The sequence below is a fragment of the Notolepis coatsorum genome (assembly GCF_963971535.1).
Source record: "Notolepis coatsorum genome assembly, chromosome: 18".
In the NCBI taxonomy this organism is placed as follows: Eukaryota; Metazoa; Chordata; class Actinopteri; order Aulopiformes; family Paralepididae; genus Notolepis; species Notolepis coatsorum.
In genome coordinates, this window is record NC_140182.1 from 23,629,876 (window position 1) to 23,652,657 (window position 22,782).

The window sequence follows — 22,782 nt, forward strand, 5'->3', positions numbered from 1 at the left end:
TTAGTATGAACGACCAGCTAAACTGAAAGCAATGTGGAGCGCTGGGCTCGAACAGGCGAGCCCAGCGTCTCAGCATTTGTGGAGAGCGCCTTGCCCACTACGCCACGTAGCCGCGCCCAATACATACAAATGTTAAGGGGATGCAGACCAGAGAAAGACTTTCGTCTTGTTTACATCAGGGTCCCCCATTTTCAATTCATCATAACATAATATGACATACATGACATACAGATAGACAGTACAGTTGGGTGGGTTGGGGGGGGGTTGGGTAGGAGGGGTGTGGGGGGGGGGCACTGTACAACTGTACAAGCAAAACTGTACATTGGAATATTGACAACCATACTTGGTCATTTACTGTACATTGGAGGGGGTTGTGTTAGGACATTTACAGGTGTGGTTGTGAAATGGTTAACTCTTTGTCGTGTGGCAGTGAAAGGGTTAACCTTCTGTATTGTCGCAGTGAAAGGGTTAACACTTTGGTAGTGAAAGGGTTAATGCGTTACCACTTTCTTCTTCTGCCTGTATCGATTAGCAGTGCTCATTCCAACCGGACGGGGGCAGCAGTGTGCTCGATGAGCCCACAGTCGGCCACAACACCAACCAGAAGAAGAAGGAAACGACAATGCTAGCGAGCTAAGAGGCATACAGGAATATTTGGTAATATTTAGCTACTGTTTGCACACCTTTATAATAACAACACAATATAGTTTAACGTTGGTCTGCAGTGGTCGGACGTGCTTCGTATTAGAGGGGAGAGATAGCGGCTTGTTGGCATTTGGGGGACCGGTTGCATGCTGGCTTGGTTGTTTATTTAGCTAACGTTGTGCTTTTTCATCACTCGGCAGAACTAACGTTAAAGCACTTGAACAGGCAACACACTCTATGCATCTGGACGTTTCACAACCGCGCACGTTGAAACGGAGAGAGAAGCGTTTCTATAGAAGAAACGGTTTAGAGACACTTTAGAAAACTATCCGAATGTTCAAGCGGATGTAACGTTAGGCGGTCGGCGTCGCTGCCCAGGCCAAGAGCTTGTTGTGCACGAGCACACGTCCTTCCTCCCTCCCTTCCTCCTTGCCCCCTTGCCTGGAACAGACGACTTTTGTTCTTCCCATTCAGGAGTCCATGATCATCACAATGGAGTCCGCAATGAACACAGTGCCCCAGGTGTCAGAAAACTCCTACAAAAGTGAGTATAGCACAGTCCCTGAGCACCGTGCACTAGTTACAGAACCCTCTCCTGTGTCTGGTTTCACTTGACCTGACGTCAACTTTCTCTTACTTTTACAGCAGAGTGTGAGGAAGGGACAATCTCTTAGGTTGTGTAGTCTTCTTCAGTGGGCGCTAGTCTCTACATGGCAGACAGACTGTAGTGTAACCGTGTCTCTAGTCTCTACATGGCACACAGAGTGTAACCGTGTCTCTAGTCTACATGACAGACAGACTGTAGTGTAACCGTGTCTCTAGTCTCTACATGGCACACAGACTGTAACTGTGTCTCTAGTTATATGGCACACAGACTGTAACTGTGTCTCTAGTCTCTACATGGCACACAGACTGTAGTGTAAACATGTCTCTAGTCTCTACATGGCACACAGACTGTAACCGTGTCTCTAGTCTCTACATGGCACACAGACTGTAACCGTGTCTCTAGTCTCTACATGGCACACAGACTGTAACCGTGTCTCTAGTCTCTACATGGCAGACGGACTGTAACCGTGTCTCTAGTCTCTACATGGCACACAGACTGTAACCGTGTCTCTAGTCTCTACATGGCACACAGACTAGTGTAAACATGTCTCTACATGACAGACTGTAGTGTAACCGTGTCTCTAGTCTCTACATGACAGACAGACTGTAACCGTGTCTCTAGTCTCTACATGGCACACAGACTGTAACCGTGTCTCTAGTCTCTACATGGCACACAGACTGTAGTGTAAACATGTCTCTAGTCTTTACATGGCAGACAGACTGTGTAACCGTGTCTCTAGTCTCTACAGGGCAGACAGACTGTAGTGTAACCGTGTCTCTAGTCTCTACATGGCAGACAGACTGTAGTGTAACCGTGTCTCTAGTCTCTACATGACAGACAGACTGTAGTGTAACCGTGTCTCTCTAGTCCAGGGATCAGCAAAAAAAGTGCCAGTTTGAAATATAGTTTTAACTAGTGTGCCATATCAACAATATTCCATGCATCGTAATTTTTTTTCTCATAATCAGGTATTTTTTATGATAATTTTTACATTATTACATCATTATTGTTAGTTATTATTAACAATATTATTATGATGGTTGTATCAACCCTAAATCTGAGTTGGGGGGGGGGGGATGCAGACAAACAGCTGCATACAGTGCGACCATTTCACTCACATTTGCCCATTCATTTTTGGACACATCCAAAATGCCACGTGGGCTGCCTCCACCATCGGTGTGTGTACTGTACGTGTGCTGTACTGTATGTTAAACAAGACGAGAGTCTTTCTCTGGTCTGCATCCCCTTAACAATTGTATGTATTGAGCTGTACTGTACCCATTCTGCAATCTGTTCATAAAGTTTTCAATCAATCAATCAATGCTGTGTCGTAGCTCCACCTACAGGCCTAATGGAGAACACCACGATGTGTGAATGAATGGGTGAATGTGAGGTATAACGTGTAAAGAAGTTTCGATTGATCGCAAGACTACACTGTAAAAAAAAACAATAAGTTACCAGAACTTAAAAAGATTGAGTTCAGTTACTGTGCATTAAGGTTTTCAGTTTTCAATCCATAATAAGTTAACAGAAAAATAAGTACACAACCACATTATTTCAACCTAATAAAACTATGTTTATTGTCATTGTTTTAAGAACACAAGTTGACTTGGTAATACTCACATTTTGAGTAAAAAGAAATGGCGTTGCCCTCTCCCTTCTATTTCAAATGAAATAGAAAAATAAAGAATACAATTTGTTGATTAATTCCACTGGTCACAATGGTGACCGTAATAATGTTTTTGTTATAAGGCTCTGAAAATGTTACTGAATGATGTATCAATGTATTTCACTTTAAGCTGCACACCGGAGCATCTTTTAATCCAGCTGTTTGCTGTTTTCTGACATTTCGTTGATGACATGTTGACGACACTTCGAGCTGACATGGGGGGGGGGATATCTTTTATCCTTGATTTGATTGTCTCTTTGTTTGGCAAGCCTTCAAACAAAACATCTGAGCTACAGAGAAAAGCCTCCTTGATATACTCGCCATCAGTGAATGGCTTTCCACATTTCGCAATGCAATGAGCAATGTGATAGCGATAGCTTGCTTCAGTTGCGTGGTTTTTAGCAGTCATGAACACTTTGAGGGTGCTGGCTTGCTTTCCATACCTGGCCACGGCACGTTTAATCGGTTCTGCCTTATCCGCCTGATCTTTGAAACTTTTTTGATGCTTCGTCTCAAAATGGCGTTTCACACCTGACGTTCGGCAAACTACATTTTCTAAACATAAAGTACACACAGCACGGTCCTTCTGACACACAAACCCGTAGTCGTCTGTCCACGTGGGCTGGAATGCCCGAATTTCCTTTGCTTTAACTTTCTTAGCGGGGGTTGCCATCATGAAAGACGGCACATACAGAATGCAACCGCAGCACTGTGATTACCTGGGAACTGCGTGCGGGCGCGGGAGGCCAGCTGACAGCTACAGCTGAGCACCATGGGAACAGCTGTATAGCTGTCATAGGGGTGTGCAAAACAGTCGACTTACAAAAAAGAACCGGTGGGAGGATTTCAACAAGATAAATGCGACAACAGTGCAAAATATTTCACTGTAATATTTCAAAGTAAAAAAAAAAAATTTAATGCTGCCCCCCGTGCCAGAAAATGCTCCTGCGGGCACGCGGGCCTAGGGTTGCCGACCCCTGCTCTAGTCTTTACATGATTTGATTTAGATTTTTATTACGGATCCCCATTAGCTGGTGCCATAGCAGCAACCAGCTAGTCTTCCTGGGGTCCACACAAAAAAAACATACAAAAACAATTATTATTGCAAAACAAAATGATTAAGTCCAGTACTCAACACACAATGCATAATGAAACGAACAATTAAGATGGCTAAAATTACATGCAAGCACAGAAACAGAAAACAAAAAAAACAAAACAAAATACAATTTAAGATCATTTTAAAAAGTGAATATACTGTAAATGCAGCAGAGGTTTTGAGGCAGGTTATTCCAAAGAGTTAATGCTCTAAAAATAAAAACTGGTGTAACCGTGTCTCTAGTCTTTACATGGCAGACAGACTGGTGTGTAACCGTGTCTCTTTGTGTCCACAGTGACCGAGGAGGACGTCATGCGGCTGATTGAGTTCCGGGCGTCCAACGAGGCTCTGTTCACAGGAAAGAGGAACGCTGCCAAGATAGCTTGGAAGTATGTGTAGGGGTTGGAGTTTGAACTTATTCCTCTAAAAAAGTTAATTTACTTAAACCGTTAACTTGATGTAACTTTATGCCTGGATTTGCAGTACCATTTTAAAAGGGTTGGGTCTTCAAGGGAAGTTGACGGCAGACCAGATTGCCAAAAAATGGGACAATTTGCGGACGAAATACAAGGTAAAGTGTGTGTGTGTGAAGGAGTTATGTCGTAATAACATGATATCAAATGTTACGTGATTCACATTTAGACATTCCTTCACATGTCCCAAGCCCAAGAATAAGAATCTGAAACACAAACTTTGAACAGCTGTTTAATAACTGCCCCCCTTAAAGGGGCACTTCACCGGAAAAAAAACACTGATTCCTTTTGCACATAATCTCACACGTATCCCAAGTCTCTAAACTGTTTTGCACACATTAATCTAGTTTGACAGTTATTGAGAGTTAATTAGTTTGAATATCTCCTCCCGTGATGTCATCAGAGGACACTGAATCATTGTGTTGTGTTAATTACAGCTCACTGAATCGATGTATAGATGGAACATAGAGATAAGGATTACAATGGGGTTATTTTTTTCATCTACATAATTTCAAACTTCAAAACTCATTACCTCATTAACTGTCAAACTAATGAACGTGTCCTCCTTGTATACAAAGTCCTAAATGGAACAGGACCAAGCTACATCATGTCAATTCTCTTGTCAACTATGTGCCCCCAAGAAGGTTCCCAGCAACAGCCAAAAGAAAACCGGGGATACAGCTTTTGCTAATCTCTTCACCGTAGCCTTTTAAGGCGAGACAGTACCCCCTAATAGGCAAAACAAATATTTGAATAGATATCACTATGAAACTTTCCCAGTTCGTTATGTACATATAAACTAAGAAAAAATATATTGTTCAATGAAACGAAAGTAAGCGGCGCCTCGACTCCACCTCTCTACAACAAGCACGTGGAGATTATCTGTGTTGAAAACAACAAGGACAAGCAGAAGAAGTTATCAGACGTGTGGTTACACTTTAAAATATGCAAAGACGATGCCCAAAAAGCCGAGTGCCAGATATGCCAGAAGAAAATGGCATATCGCAACTCTACAACAACTTTGTCAAATCACCTAAAAAACGCAAGTATCGTTGTACACACGACGGCGACGCCACACAACATTAATAAGGCTATGCCTATGCTGCTATGACTAATGTGTTACCAAGTTGGCTAATTTAATTGTAATCATCTGCTTTTGTAGGTGCATTGTCTGATATAATTATAAATAATAAATTAAATATAATATAATTGTTTGCTTGATAGACGAAGGTTGCAACATAATTATGTAATGTCATGTCGTTGGCTGTGAGAGCAGCCCCACTGCACCCAGGCAGGGGCTACTTAATTAATTAATCCAATCCACTTTTTTTATAGAGCACATTTAAAAACAACAAAGTTTACCAAAGTGCTGTACAAGTCCCACAACATAAGATAAAAAATTAAAAAAAAAAGTATTATAATTTTTCTAAAAAAAAAAAAGATTAAACATTTTGAAGCTTCGAATTAAAATCGAAGCTCGGCCCCGAAGCTTCGATTGCCAAAAAAAGCTTTGAAGGTCAGCCCTACAAATTAAATATGCACACATTTGCATATATCGCCAAGACACAAATCACCAACATGGATAATGCCAGATTCAAAAACTTGGTTTAATTTTGTTGATGCATTCAAACGAATCTTTTTCCAGAAGGGATTGTGGCTATGTCCTCTTATCAGCCCATACATCAGGAAATACTGTCTACTGTCATATTAACACTTTCTATGCCGGCCTTGTTTACCTTTTTACCCCGTTGAATGCCATCATCCACTTCAATGTTAGCGTTAAAAACGCATAAACTATGTTTTAAATTATGGCTATGTGTCTAATCTGCCCGTCGCTTATCAATGACTTGTTTGCAGTCAACATTGTCGAAACGGATTGTTTTTTAATCGGTTCATATCCTTTTTATAGCATTTCGAAAAGCTATCGTTCTCTGGAACATTTTCGGAAAATTGACATATTCCAACGACAAATTGCGTCGTCGGCACTCAACAGGGGGCATGATAAGATGACAATTCTCGTCGTCGGCATTCGAAGTGTAAAAAAAAACGCCTAGTTTTGGTATAACATTTACTAGTGATGCACGATATATCGGCCGCCGATATAATATCGGCCGATATGGCCGTTTTTTTACACATCGGTATCGGTCCGATATCAACATGTTTTGGCCTTAAATAGTTTCAAAATATCAGTCATTTCTGAAAATAAGTTACAAAAGTAAAAAAAATTATGCGTTTTGGAAAATAGCTCTTTATTTGATTATCATAAAAAAGTGTTTTCTATACAGAGATATCGACATCGGTAAATATCGGTATCGGCCAGACCAGCAATATTAATATCGGTTATCGGTATCGGCCACAATTTTCACATCGGTGCATCACTAACATTTACTATAAACCCAGCTATGAATGATATATCAACAAACCCTTCTGGAATTAGAAGCAGGATATGGATGGGAAGAGATGTGGAAAGTTTGGTGTGTGTGTAGGTACTAGGGAAATGGAGTTCCATGTCTTTGTGTTTAGTTTTTGAGAAAACGCCCTCAAAGTTCTGTATTGTAATTGTGATCTATGGACACAATCAGACAAAATGAGACATGTTAACACATTCAGGGCCATTGGGGCCCGTCTAATCTCACTCTATGAGGCCAGCTTTTCATTACAAGGTTTCACTGTGCGTGAGGTTGTTTGTAGAGCTAAATCTATATCTTAAATTATGGCTATGTGTGTAATACGCCTGTCGCTTATCAATGACTTGCTTGCAGTCAACATTGTCGAAACGGATAGTTTTTTCATCTGTACATTTCCGTTTTATACCATTTTGAAAAACGCTAGTTTTTGGAAATTTCCAGAAAAAAAGAGATTCTGCAGGAATCGCCCTTTACTGGAATACACAAAAAACGTTGTAATTGTTCGGCCTATTTATGAATCGTTTTCAAATAAACGCTAGATTATCGATAGTATATGTGTACTTATGCACGCTAGAGAAGCGGGCTGAAAAATCGATTATCTTATTTCCTGATTGATTGATTGATTGAAAACTTTATTAACAGATTGCAGAATGGGTACAATACAGTACAGCTCAATACACACAATTGTTAAGGGGATGCAGACCAGAGAAAGACTTTCGTCTTGTTTACATCAGGGTCCCCCATTTTCAATTCATCAGGACATATATGACATACATGACATACAGATAGTCAGTACTGCTACATCTATACATTTATGACATACCAGATTTGCAAATACAGTACTGTTTGTGATACAGAAGGCATATCAGCACATACACACATAGGGGACACGTTGATATATCTGTGAAAAAAAGCTCTGATTAACCCAAGACTGGTAAAATAGATTCCTTACCTCAGATCAGATGTTCTCCAAAAAGATTATTCCAATTCCTGATCGCCATTCCAAATATCGATTGCGTTTATTGATCCAACGCTGGGTGCTTGAAACACATATTCCACGCTGTTCTGAGGGACCACAAAGACTGCAATCGGCTCGGATTACATGCCTGACAAGTAAAATGTGGATTCCGGATTTTCTTTTCCCCATGCGTTTTCATTCAGTCCAATCCAATGGGTGCATTATCATCCGGGAGACGATAGGGGGCGGTATTTTCCCTGTTCGAGCTCAGAGAGAGTCCCAGTGGTAACGTGAGGCTAGATTGATGAAAAGTGAATGGAAATCGCTAATAAAAAAAAAAGATTAATAACAAGATTTCTCGTTGTTGGCATGAAATAACGAGAAATCTCGTCGTTGGCACTCAAAGTGTTAAGGAAGCAAAATATAACAATCAATATCAACGAAAAAAAGCAAAGATTTCGGGGGTACTGTCTCGCCTTAATACATTCTGCCACTTTACACTCAGTACATGCACACTACACTGACTATTTTATTGTTGTCTATGCTGCTATTTGTGACTCTTTTTCAAATGTTCTGCATTGCTTTTATTCTGTCTATCTTATGCTCATTGTATGTCTATTTTACTGCTGTGAAGCACTTTGGGCTGCAATTCTTGTATGAAAGGTGCTATAAAGTTTATTATTATTAATGTAGTGCCTGCTATGGATGTTTTTATAACGCATCACTGTGCCTCACTGCATCACTGAGCACAGGGTGACGGTACCATCTTCCTGGACTTTTACTTTTAAACCAACATTGTACAATTTTACACTTTACTGTATATTTCTGTATATTTTTACTGTATATTTTACACTAGAATGTATATACATAACATAGGAAATGTATACCCCGGACCGTATTTTATTCTTAGGCTTATTTCTACCTAAATGTTTACTGTTTACTGTGAGCGATTTGTAGTGCCAAATGTCCCTCGGGATGAATAAAGTATCTCTATTCTATTCTATGTTGCGGTCCTGCAGGATCTGAAGCAGCCCTACCAGGGCCAGGAGCCTGTGGCGACCAGTGTGGACTCATGGCGCTGGTACCACATCATGGACGAGGCAATGCAGGGACGCCTCTATAACAGCAGCCTGCTTCTGAGCCCAGACTCCAACCACCAGCACCCGGTCAGCACCGCCCGCACCACCAACGGGAACCAGGCGGCGGCCCAGAACCAGAACTCCGAGAGCACAGACATATTGGAGTTCCTGATCAAGACGGAGATGGAGGACAGCGTGGGGGCGGAGGCGGTGGCGGCGGAGGAGGAGGAGGACGGGACGAGCCGCGGCCAGACCGCTCACGTCGAGGGCATCCCCATGGGCTGGAGGAGGATGTCCGAGTGCACCTACAAGAGTAAGGAGAGAGAGGGGGGAGGGGGAGAGGGAGGGCATCCCAATGGGCTGGAGGAGGATGTCTGAGTGCACCTACAAGAGTAAGGCGAGAGGGGGGGGGGGAGAGAGGGAGGGAGAGAGGGGGCATCCCCATGGGCTGGAGGAGGATGTCCGAGTGCACCTACAAGAGTAAGGAGAGAGAGGGAGGGAGAGTGAGGGGGAGAGGGAGAGAAGTGCATCTACAAGAGTAGGGGGAGAGGGAGGGAGAGTGAGGGGGAGAGGGAGAGAAGTGCATCTACAAGAGTAGGGGGAGAGGGAGGGAGAGGGAGGGGGAGAGGGAGAGAAGTGCATCTACAAGAGTAAGGAGAGAGAGGGGGAGAGGGAGAGAAGTGCATCTACAAGAGTAAGGAGAGAGGGGGAGAGTTGTATTATTGTCTATTGTCACTCATTCATGCTTTTAGGGATATTTTAAAAGGGGGATGGGTGGAGATCTGGGAAATAACCAGCACATTACCAGAGTGATGTTGACAGTCGACAAGTTGGCTTTGTTCTCTGCTAGCTTTTTCTCTCAGAGCAAAGGGGAACTAAACCCTTGCCTTGTTTGTTTATCTTTTTTTTTTACCCAGGGACAGTGCTAGTGATGCACGATATATCGGCCGCCGATATAATATCGGCCGATATGGCCGTTTTTTTGCACATCGGTATCGGACCGATATCAAGATAGGGCCGATATTAAATTTTTTTTTTTTTTTTTTTTTTTTATAAATGTTTTTTTCTTTTCTTTTTACATGTTTTGGCCTTAAATAGTTTCAAAATATCAGTCATTTCTGAAAATAAGTTACAAAAGTAAAAAAATTATGCGTTTTGGAAAATAGCTCTTTATTTGATTATCAGAAAAAAGTGTTTTCTATACAGAGATATCGACATCGGTAAATATCGGTATCGGCCAGAACAGCAATATTAATATCGGTTATCGGTATCGGCCACAATTTTCACATCGGTGCATCACTAGACAGTGCACATTAACACATTGGTTGCCAGCCGGATATGACGATTTATCGCTTGGATGCCACCACGTTAATCAATGGGAGGACGACCACATTTGCGAACGCATAAACTATATCTTAAATTATGGCTATGTGTCTAATACACCCGTCGCTTATCAATGACTTGCTTGCAGTCAACATGTATGAAACGGATTGTTTTTTCATCAGTACATTTCCGTGTTATACCGTTTTGAATACGAGTATAGTTTTGGAGAGTTCTAGTAATTTCAGAGAAATTCCGCGAAAATAGCCATTTACTGGAATACACAAAACACATTGTCATTTTCCGGCTGATTTATGAATCGTTTTCAAATAAACGCTAGATTATCGAGAGTATTTGTGTTCTTATGCACGATACAAAAGTGGGCGGAAAAATAATTTATTCGTGCCGCGCTCAGCGCCTAACGCCACACACACACACACGTTGTGAATTGGTTTTCCTTACCTCAGATCAGATGTTCTGCAAAAAGATGAATCCAATTCCTGATCGCCATTCCAAATATTGATCGCGTTTATTGATCCAACGTTATAGTCCGAAACGCATAATCCAAGCTGCTTCCAGCCTCGCCAGTGAATCTGGTAACACGACACTGCTTGCCAGAGATAGGAAAATCCTGGACCGGAGTATTTCTCTGATGCACTTTTTCACTCAATCCAATCCAATGATGTGCATTACCATCCGGGAGACGATAGGGGGCGGTATTTGCCCTTTTCGAGCTCAGAGCCATTCCCAATGATAATGTCAGGCTGGACGGATGAAAAATTAATGGATATCGCTAATAAAAGAAATAACGATTAAATAACGAGAAATCTCGTTATTGGCAACCAATGTGTTAACAACCGCCATGCGTTGGTTGCCAATAACGAGATTTCTCGTTATTTAATCATTATTTCTATGTTACCAGTTTTGGGTTAATCAGAGTTGTTTTTCACAGATTTCACAACGTGTGTGTGGCGTTAGGCGCTGAGCGCGGCACGAATAAATGATTTTTCAGCCCGCTTTTGTATCAAGCATAAGAACACAAATACTCTCGATAATCTAGCGTTTATTTGAAAACGATTCATAAATCAGCCGGAAAATGACAACGTGTTTTGTGTATTCCAGTAAATGGCTATTTTCGCGGAATTTCTCTGAAATTACTAGAACTCTCCGAAACTATACTCTTATTCAAAACGGTATAAAACGGAAATGTACTGATGAAAAAACAATCCGTTTCGTACATGTTGACTGCAAGGGTTAAGCAAGTCATTGATAAGCGACGGGTGTATTAGACACATAGCCATAATTTAAGATATAGTTTATGCGTTCGCAAATGTGGTCGTCCTCCCATTGATTAACGTGGTGGCATCCAAGCGATAAATCGTCATATCCGGCTGGCAACCAATGTGTTAATGAACATCTTCAGTTTTCACATCAATGTAAATGTGCCAGATTTGAGCTAATTAGCTAGTCTGTAGTCCCTGCCTACCATGCATGTCTTTATGTTGTGGGAGGAAACCCATGAGAACACAGGGAGAACATGCAAACTCCACAACCCTGCTGGGGTTCGAACCCAGGACCTTCTTGCTGTGAGGCAGCAGTGCTAACCACTGTGCCACCAAAACCCTTGTGCTTTCTCCAGGGTGTCCCTCTGACCAAAACAAATACCTCCACGACCAAAACCTGTGTCGACGTCTTGCGTGTGTCTTCATGACAAAGTGTAGTTTGGAGAGCAGACAGACCGGTCTAGGACTCCTCCCCTGGTGGAAGGTCTTGTAGTGTGTAAACCCCGCCCCCCCCCCCCCCCTCCTCCCTGTCGCTGATCAGTCATGTGGTCTGAAACCACGATGACATCAAGATCCACCATTAACTTTCACTGCTGCACTACCAAACGGTTAACCCTTTCACTGCGACAATACAGAAGGTTAACCCTTTCACTGCCACACTACAGCAGCTTAACCCGTAGTGTGATAGTAAAGGGTTAACCTTCTGTAGTGTGGTAGTGAAAGGGTTAAGCTGTGCAGTGTGAACGATAGGTTATGTATATAACCTAGTTATATGAGTACTGGCTGAGCGTCCTGCTCTTCGCCATCGAGATATACCTCATCTCCAGTACCTACTGTACTTCATCAACGAATAAAACAAATGCACCCAGCACCTGCCAGGCCCCGCCCTAGTGACGTACTATAAAGCACTAGGCGTGGTCACCACTCGCCCTTCCTCGGAAAACAGTTTCCAATAGAAAAGTTTCCCAAGGGACCTCAGGGCACGCTAAGAGCTCAGCCAGTACTCATATAATCGTTATATAGTCGTACTGGCGAATCGCGTCCTGCTCTTCGCCATCGAGATATGGGGACAGAGCAGACGCGAGGACCGACAAATGCACCCCCTGAGGACCCAAAAGCCCACAGTGCAGGGGAGGGAGTCCCGTCACCCCTCCTACCTAGTGAAGAGGGGGCGGCAGTCAACTCCACCCAAGTGCGAAAAAGACGGAACCAGAACCTCCTAAACGCACAGCACAGGCGGGACCACGTGTGACACAACACATTGTGGTCCACACCCACACACCCCTGCTACCCCACCGAAAGACGGGAAGCAGGAGAGGTTCCAGACCTCAGAACCGCCTGGGAGACAAAACCCCCAGTCATGTCCATGAGGTAAAACCTTACGAAGGGACCCGGTGAGGACCATGAAGCCGCAGCACAGATGTCCTCCACCGAGGCCCTACCTAACAGGGCGGCAGAGGCCGCCACCCCACGAGTGGAGTGCGCCCTGACACCCCCAGGGGGTGCCAGCCCAGCCAACGTGTAGCAAAGGGCAATGCCCTCGCACAACCAATGGGACAGGCGCTGTTTCGACAGTGCCTTACCAGCGCGAGAGCCACCGTAACAGATAAAGAGCTGATCGGTAGCCCTGAGGCCCTGAGTACGGCTGAGGTAAATCCCCAAAGCCTGGACCGGACATGACAGGTGAAGGCCCGCCTCCAACTCACTAGCGTGAGGAGGCGGATGAAACGCCTGAACCATAATATCCCTGGAGCGGAAAGAACTCCGGATATTTTTCGGCACGAAGGCTGGATTAGGCCGCAGAGTGGCACCGCTATCGAAACGAATAGACAGACACTCAGGCCACACCGAGAGAGCACAGAGCTCACCCACACGCTTAGCGGAGGTGATGGCCAGCAAGAACGCAGTCTTGAACGACAGCTGTTCCAAAGGCGCTTGCTCAAGAGGCTCAAACGGGGCCTTGGACAACCGACCGAGGACCAATTGAAGATCCCAACTCGGAGTCAGAGAGCGTGTCACTGGCTTAAGGCGCCGTGCGCCAAGCAGGAAACGCTTCACAAGAGGGTGGCTGAACAACACAACACCCTCAAACCCCTCATGATAAGAGGATATAGCCGCAGCATATACCCTCACCGTCGAAGCCGACAGTCTATCAAGGAGAGACTGAAGGAAAGTAAGGACAGCATCCAGGGGGCAGGACACCGGGTCCCGGCCCCCCACCTTACACCACTCTTGGAACATACGCCACCTACCCGCGTAAAGCGCGATAGTGGAGGGAGCATGCGCATTCCGGATGGTGTCAACCACAGAAGGGTCCATCCTCTCCAGACTCACCCTCTCACCAGCCAAACCATCAGAGGCTGGCCCAGCACAGGGGGCAGCCACAGCGACCCTGCCGCTTGAGAGAGGGCCCGCGATGACCAAGGAACAGGCCACGGCGGGGCTACCAATAGCTGGATCAGGACCGGGAACCACACAGCTGTGCCCCGGTCCGGCGCAATCAGGATCACGGTCCTGTGCTCCCACCGTACCCGCTCCAACAACTGACCTACCAGGTGTGTGGGGGGAAAGGCCTACAGAAGCCCGGGCGGCCATGGATACACTGAGAAGGCATCCACCCCCAAGGGAGGATTGTCCCCCCGGCTGACCGAGAACCACAAGGGGCACTTGTGAGATCGTCTGCTCGCAAACAGATCCACTGAAGCTTCCCCGAAGCGATTCCAGATCTGCCTGACTATGTCTTGGCGCAGTTCCCACTCGTCGTGACGAGGACCGCCCCGTGACATCATATCCGCGCCCACATTCTCCTTGCCAGGGATGTGGAGCGCCCTCAGACTGCGCAGATTGCGAGACGCCCATAGCCAGAGACCGACCGCCGCCCGGTCCCAAATACTCCACCCGTTGACTGGGAAGAGGCATACTCTTCTTCCAGTTCCAGTTCACAGCAAAACCCAGCCTGGTGAGGAATTCCACCACCAGCCTGGCGACCTCCTCCGACCGGCTGAGGAGCAATATGTCGTCAAGATAGAAAATAATTCGTATCCCCTGATGACGTAGAGGCTCCAGCGCAGTCTCTACGCACTTGGTGAATGTGCGGGGAGCCAGAGAGTAGCCGAACGGCAACCTCTGGTATTCGTACACTACGCCCTGAAATAGGAACCGTAGGAACTTCCTGTGAGGAGGGAAAATCGCAAATACGCATCCTTCAGGTCTATGGAGGTGAACCAGTCTCCCACCCTGACAGCGAGTAGCAGGTGTTTGACGGTCAACATTCTGAATGGTCTCGCCACAATCAGACTATTGAACGCGGACAGATCCAGTATAGGTCTGACACCTCCCGTTTTTTTGGGCACCAGAAAATAACGGGAGTAGATGCCTGACATCGCGTCCTCTCTCGGGACCACGACTACGGCCTGCACCAAACCTGAAAACGGAGGGTGGGGTTGTGAGAACTGCAAAACAAGCCCCCGCCTCAACGTTCTCTCTACCCATCTCGACATATGGCACTCTTGTAGCCATATGTGATAATAATCCCAGAGCGCACCCGCCGTCAACTGCCGCTGGGCCGCAAGGAACTGTAGATAGGCGGCCCGGTCCCTCCCGCTGTACGTAGCCTCTGAACCCGCCAAAGCGGACAGGGCGTTCGCACCCAAGGGGGGACCCCGACAGAAAGGGCCGGTTTGATACGGGAGAAGCTGACATCAAACTAGGTGACACACGCTCCCCCACTGAACACCCCTCCAGAACATGCTGAGGAGTTGTTCTGCAGCCAGACATGGAAGGCGTGAGGACCCCATGGGTTCCCACACACCGTAGCCCTGCAGTGATATTGCTACCACCCAAATCACGCGCGCTTCTTCTTTTCAGACCACTGCCGATCTCGCGGGAGTGGGAGGCATCAACGTGATACCCCGCCTGGCGAAGGCGAGGTCGGGGTAACCCGTGCTGAGCATTCTTTCGAAGAGGCCTCGAGTCCCCCTGCTGACCACCGTTGACAGTGGCAGCCGTAACACCAGGCTCACCAATCGCACAACGCGTGGCTAGGGAGCCACGTGACAGCACAACATTCTCACAGACAGACCCAGGCTCAGCCATCAACTGGGTATCAGCCCCTGTCCCCATGAGAAGCGAAACGTGGGGCCGCATGCGCTTCAATGAAGGCTCGCGGCCCGCAGCCAAAGGAAAACGATCAGAGCCCCTTTTCCGCTGGTGACGGGGGAAGGAGTGATCGAGGAGCAGGCTGCTTGCGGCAGGACGGCGACGGCTTGTATATTCCAAGCCGAGCACATCCAACATGGCCGATCCCTCGGCCGCCAAGGCTGTCGGCCTTGTGGACACCTGTTGACTCGACGCCCAGGGTACCACTGGCGGGGGAAACATGGCCGCCTGTCGAGGGCCTCGCCACAGTCGCTGACGAGGCCATGCTCCAACCTCTGGCTGCATAGCGTGAGGTGGTGTGGGACCTAGGTCAACAACCGCCTGCGTCTCCGCAGAACAACCAAAGAGTCCTTCCGCGGAAAGAGGAGCCGTGAGGAGAAGAAACCTTTCTTCCTCCCCAAGAGGAGACTGCTCCAACCAGAAATGCCTATTAACAAGCGTTGATAGCATCCTAATCCTCCCCGCAGTTATAGCTTGCGACTGAGTCAAGATCTCTATAACACCAAAAACATGCAAAATGTTTTCAGCGTCGGCTGGTCCTGTAGCCCCACTACCCGACGCTAATGTGGACAGAAAAACAGTCAGCTGAGCCACAACACTGGCCGCCGCTAAATTCCATCCTGTAGCAGTATAACTCATCAGTCCATACTGCCACCTGCCGGGCCGACCTGCTCTCAAGCGTCGGCTTCCGGGTGGGACACCGTTCAACCCCGCCGGGGCACAGGATTGATGCTACCTGGCTCTCTAGCCACGGCACACCCGCCCTGCGCCCTGTTGTCAACCCATTCACCCGTAAAAAGGGTAAATAAGACTCAGCAAAACCCCCCACATTAGCTACCGACTGACCTTCATCAATGAACCGGTTAGGAGGGAAAGGCAGTGACAGGTTTTGCTGGCAGTGACATCCCACGGCGGGGAACATTCAAACAGTGACCCAGCATTATAGCATTAGTGTTAGCAGCGCGCTCCAAGATCGCCTGGAAAACGTCCAACTCCACCAAGACATCCCGCCCCTGGCGCCGACACACAACTCGGTTGTGTAACAAAACAACCAGCAGCATACTAACACCAGCGTTAATGCCCGATGACACAGAGCCTACCTGTGTACGAGCCGGCTCGATAGCCAAACCTTGCACGCCGTCCCTCGATCTGCTGCCACAAGACGAGGAAACACCAGGATAGACCCGACGTGTCGTTGGAATATGCCGCGAAGATTCCAGGGGTAGGCAAATCTCCGGTAAGCACTCAACATTGCGCAATTTCTCTAAACTTTTCATTACACTAGTTCACAGGGTGCAAGTATCCGCCATGATGGAAACGAAATAGAGGAAGGGCTAGTGGTGACCACGCCTAGTGCTTTATAGTACGTCACTAGGGCGGGGCCTGGCAGGTGCTGGGTGCATTTGTTTTATTCGTTGATGAAGTACAGTAGGTACTGGAGATGAGGTATATCTCGATGGCGAAGAGCAGGATGCGATTCGCCAGTACGACTATATAACAGCACAGTGCGCATGTGACTTGTAAAGTGATGTAGTGTGTAGGCAGCTTTACATGTAGCCTATTGTGTTGGTCAATTATAATAATTGAAATAAGCTCTGTCCATGACGAAACTGCTCTTCTGCATCTAGTAGCAAATGACAAAATGTGGGCACAAATAATGACTGATTTATTCCTATTTATTCCACAAATTGAACCGTATATTTCATGGCTCGTCTTCATCGCTGTTCACAGGGTTCGCACAAGGTCCTTGAAGTGCTTAAAGTGCTTGATTTTTTACAAAAGAAAGTCAAGGCCTGGTATTCCTTGAAAACAGCCCATTCTTTAACGAGGTGCTTAAAAAGTCCTTGAAATTCAAATCAACCATTCGCATTGAAAGTTTTGTTCATCCATGATAAAATTGTTCTGAATCAAGAAATTGAAGTTAATTGTCGGAAATTGGTTTTAAGCCATAGATATTGTATCAGATTTTCTAAAAAAAAGAAGAAAAAAAAAACTGCATTTAGACGTGATTTGTATCCTTTTAAATGCCCTTTTTAAAATGAAAAAAGACTGCTCAGGAAAGTACTTGAACGTCCTTGAATTTCATTTAGCAAAATCTGTGGGAACCCTGCAAGTGGCTTCTCACAGGTGATTGTTTATTGGTCGACAGCTTCTCACAGGTGATTGTTTATTGGTCGACAGCTTCTCACAAGTGATTGTTTATTGGTCGACAGCTTCTCACAAGTGATTGTTTATTTTTGATGTTTGAAAGTGAATGAATGAATGAATGAATTTATTCACACACACACACGATACATTATATGTGAGTATCCTCATGTGATATAACAATGTCGCAAATTGTGTGCATGTGCCAGGTCTCCCAAGAAGCTATTTAAAGCTTTTGGAGGGAGCCTGAACACAAATATAAACAGAATATAAACAACAAAACGATAAACAAAAAACAAAACAAAACAAAATCAATACAACGTGGGTAGGTTTACACACCTACCTACTAACTGACATATAACAGAGATACATAATACAGACAATTTGGTCGACAGCTTCTCACAAGTGATTGTTTATTGGTCGACAGTGACGGAGCCGGAGACGGAGAGGATGATCAAGCTGCGGGCCGCTAACGAGGCCCTCTTCACGGGCAGGAAGCACACTGCCAAGCCCGCCTGGAGGTCAGTCTGAGCTACAGGAAACACCCTTATATGGTCAGATCAATCTCCCAGCCAATGAGACCCGTTTACACACCGCTCGGGTGGCATGATGGTTACAGGATGTTCCAGTAACTACTAGGGATGGGTACCTTTCACATTTGAACCGATACCGGTACCGGTACCGGTACCTGTGAATCGATACCGGTACCCAACGGTACCTTTTTTCGGTACTTATTAATTTTTTTTTTTTATTTTTTTTTTACTTTTTTCTTTTCATGTCAACGTTCACACGCACAATATATGCTTACCTAGGATTTGACTTGATTCAACAACAAAGCAGTCGGAGCAATGACAAGCCGAAAACTGTCGAAATTTTATTTACCTACCTCAGTCGTAAAAAGAAATCCAAACTTCAAATAACTACAATTTCGACAGTTTTCGGCTTGTCATTGCTCCGACTGCTTTGTTGTTGAATCAAGTCAAATCCTAGGTAAGCATATATTGTGCGTGTGAACGTTGACATGAAAAAAAAAAAGTAAAAAAAAAAAAAAAAAAGTAAAAAAAAAATTTAATAAAAAATATATATATATATTTTTTTTTTTTTTTTCCGGTTTCTCACTTGATTTGATACTCGGTAGTACCGACGTGTTTCGGTTCGGTACCTCAAAAGTACCGAATTCGGTACCCATCCCTAGTAACTACACATGTTCATTCAAGATGCCCCTCCTATTATTAGGGTTGCACGATATACCGATACTTGAAAAGTATCATGATACCCCAGTCGTTAAAAACGATCCAATGCTCTCTCTCACTCACTCACTCACTCACTCACTCACTCACTCACTCACTCACTCACTCATAGCCCTTTTACACCGGCCAGGCTCTGTGCTGGAGCCGGTTCCCGAACGTAATCTCGCACCGGCCAGCGCGTTCACACCGGGATTAATTGGTTCAGAACGTGGCAAATCGGTGCTCAGCTGGCACCGGAAAATAGTTGGTTTTTCCTCGCAAACCGTGACATCATCAGTGGGCGTGTCATATTCTAGGCTGTGAAGACGAGTAAACGGGGGAAAGTAGCGAGTCGGCATTGCACTCAACCGATCCATTCAACACGAAGCCATTTGCGACTGCTCTCAAAAAACGAGATTAGATTTAAATGTATTGTTATGATACAGCACAAGTACAATACACCATCCAACCATAGTGGATAAAGAAATGCGTGGAGAAAGGCTTAGCGAGCCTCAACGCGCGAGCGCACACACGCACAGTTTGAAATGAATCATTCCAGCAAAGTAGGCTTCTATTATTCGAATGACTACCGTACTTTTCGCACTATAAGCCGCACCTGACTATAAGCCGCAGCAGCTAAATTGAATGATGTGTACATATATAAGCCGCACTGGACTATAAGCTGCAGGTGTTTTAATGTTTAATTACCATATGTAATTAGCATTGGGACACAATACTGTCGGACAAATAACAAGAATTAACTCATTTACAAGTTGTATTAAGTTTAGCAAATAAGGGAACATAACATTTCAATGCAGTCAAAAAAGCAATATTTTGATTTTAACATTTTCGGGGTTTGGTCACGTCGAGTCACATAAGCCGCACCGTTATATAAGCCGCAGGGTCGAAAAATGGGGGGAAAACCTGCGGCTTATAGTCCGAAAAGTACGGTATTTTAATGGGTATCATAGTAGTAAGTCGTACTGTAGAACATGGCATATTAGCATGACATCTGATTTATTAATGCCAATGCAAAAAATTAGGGACAAGCGCAATTGGCACAAGTGTAAATGATGGATTAGTCACTCACAGTTAACATCTCACCGATTAGCTCAACTGGTAAGTCTGCTGGCTGTGGATCCTATGGTCACAGCCTGGTTCAAATCTCTTGGTTCCAAAAGTTTTTTTTTATTTATTTTTTTTATTCATTTATCCACTCTGGTTGGATGGTGTGTTGTACTCGTGCTGATACATTTGAATCGAATCTCATTTTGAAATCGCTACCTGTTGAGTGGATCAGCATGGTGCAATGCCACACCTCCAAAGCTGTCTGCCACTGTCGTGTCCATAGGCAGCGTAGCGATTTCAAAATGAGATTTGAATAAAATGTATTGTCATTATACAGCACAAGTACAATACAATACACCATCCAACCAGAGTGGATAAATGAATTAACGTTAAAATAAAACTTTTGGAACCAAGAGATTTGAACCTGTGACCATAGGATCCACAGCCAGCGGACTAACCAGTTGAGCTAATCAGTCGGATGTTAACTGAGTGACTAATCCATCATTTACACTTGTGCCAATTGCGTTTGTCCCTAATCTTTAGTATTGGCATTAATAAATCAGATGTCATGCTAATATGTCATATGCCTACTTTGCTGGAACGATTAATTTCAAACGTATACAGTGCGTGTGTGCTTTTGTGTGTGCGCTCGCGCGTTGAGGCTCGCTAAGCCTTTCTCCACGCATTATTTTTACCTCCGCCTGAGTAACGCCTCCGTTGATGACGGACACGGTGGAATGTTGGTTCTGCTTAAATGGGTGTAAACGCGGGCTGGTTCGCCAGAGAGCACCAAGGTTCAGAGGGTTCAGAACGGAGCTGGAGCTTGAACCGGAGCCCGGGCGGTGTAAAAGGGCTATCACTCACTCACTCAAGTTATCAAACCAACATCTGGCGGCTGGGTGGCGCAGCGGACATCGCTCGTCACCAACGCAAGAGACACCGGGTTCGACTACGGCTGTCTGCGTTGCCTCCGGCTTGGGCCAGTCGTCGACTCGTCATACTAACTTAATTGGCAGAGTTAGGGGGTGGAAGTCGATGGGTGGTAATCTGGACGTTGTGGACAGCGACTCCTACAGGTCGGTTGGGGACGCCTGCACAGCAGAGACAGGAAGTGGCGGGGGTAGTGTGAGCCTCCCACACGTTACACCTCGCCAATGAGAGTCCGCGCTGGCAGGTTAAAAGATGTGACAGGCTGCCTCCTCGTGTACCGGAGGGGACACGTGATGCAAGGCTTCTATCCTCCCTACAACCGGCCAGTGGGGGGCATATGCAAGCAACGTTCAAGACAGGGGAGGGAAGAATTGGCACAATGGAATTGGGATGGGAGAAAAAGTGGATAAAAAAAATTATTATCAAACCAACATCTATCACTGCACCAATTTCATGTCTCTATCATGTACCATCTCACAAAGTGTGGGACGTGCAGACCACACAGACGGACAGACCTAGCTGGTGGTCACAGCTAAATGCATTGATTCAGGTGTTGTTCTCATTCTCTAGAACCCTTGCCCTATTTCTTACTTGTAAAAAGTACCCAGAAATTATACTTAAGTGAAAGTATGGGTACCGTCAAAAAATCTTACTCAAGTAAAAGTCAGAGTATCTGGCTAAAAACACACTTGAGTAAAAGTCAAAAAGTTTCTACTTTTAAATGTGTTCCATTTCATCCTCTTCATCACTCGTACTATCGTTTGTGGCCATCTTCTCTAGCTTGTCACTCTGACTGTCTATTCTTCTGATAGCAGGTGTTTAATCAAAGATCCCCGCTTTCTAGTCTTGCACAAGGACCAATCAGCATGGGTATTGGCGGGTTCATTTTCCATTGATGGGGATTTGATTGGCTGTTTTTAAATAAAGAGCGGCCGCAGGATTAATACCGTTAACGTTAGTTTGGCCAGAGAAACAAATATACTAATTAAAATAGTTGGACCTGCGAGATTTGTACTTTGTAGGTCTGCATTTTAAATGTAAGGAGTAAAAAGTATGTATTTTTTTCTCTGAAATGTAATTGAGTAAAAGTACAAGTATACAAACCTAATAATACTTGAGTAAAGTACAAATCCCCAAAAACAGTATTTAAGTATTGTAACAAAGTACAATTACTCAAGTACTTTACACCCCTGCTTAGTAATAATGCTCTTGATCTGTAGAGTCCTTTCTCAGCAGCACAATCCATGTGGTTCCTCACGCTAGCTCCAGATAGTTAGCCACAAACCATGCTGTTCCTCATACTAGCTCCAGATAGTTAGCCACAAACCATGCTGTTCCTCATGCTATCTCCGGATAGTTAGCCACAAACCATGCTGTTCCTCACGCTAGCTCCGGACAGTAGCCACAAACCGTGCTGTTCCTCACGCTAGCTCCGGATAGGTAGCCACAAACCATGCTGTTCCTCACACTAGCTCTCAGAGCAAAGGGGAACAAACCATGCCACAAACCATGCTGTTCCTCACGCTATCTCCGGATAGTTAGCTACAAACCAATGCTGTTCCTCACGCTAGCTCCGGATAGTTAGCCACAAACCATGCTGTTCCTCACGCTAGTAGGGATGGGCATTTTTAAGAAAAATCGATTGATCACATGCTATACTCGAGTGATCGTGTATTTTTCTTTTTTTACTTACCGTAATTCCTCTAATAGTAAC

The 22,782-nt window shown here is 45.2% G+C and overlaps 1 protein-coding gene across 1 annotated transcript in view; it reads left to right on the top strand.

The window, feature by feature from the left end:
- Positions 1–593: 593 nt before the first annotated feature.
- Positions 594–22,782, top strand: part of LOC311245273 (uncharacterized protein) — a gene marked incomplete at its 3' end in the record, with an annotated part of 47,964 nt that continues 25,775 nt past the window's right edge. The window contains exons 1-6 of the mRNA XM_084335109.1: positions 594–657; positions 1,120–1,189; positions 4,313–4,406; positions 4,501–4,588; positions 8,876–9,248; positions 18,269–18,362. Coding sequence (XP_084191235.1) covers positions 1,126–1,189; positions 4,313–4,406; positions 4,501–4,588; positions 8,876–9,248; positions 18,269–18,362 — 713 coding nt within the window. The 5' untranslated portion in view covers positions 594–657; positions 1,120–1,125. The remainder of the gene's footprint in view (positions 658–1,119; positions 1,190–4,312; positions 4,407–4,500; positions 4,589–8,875; positions 9,249–18,268; positions 18,363–22,782) is intronic.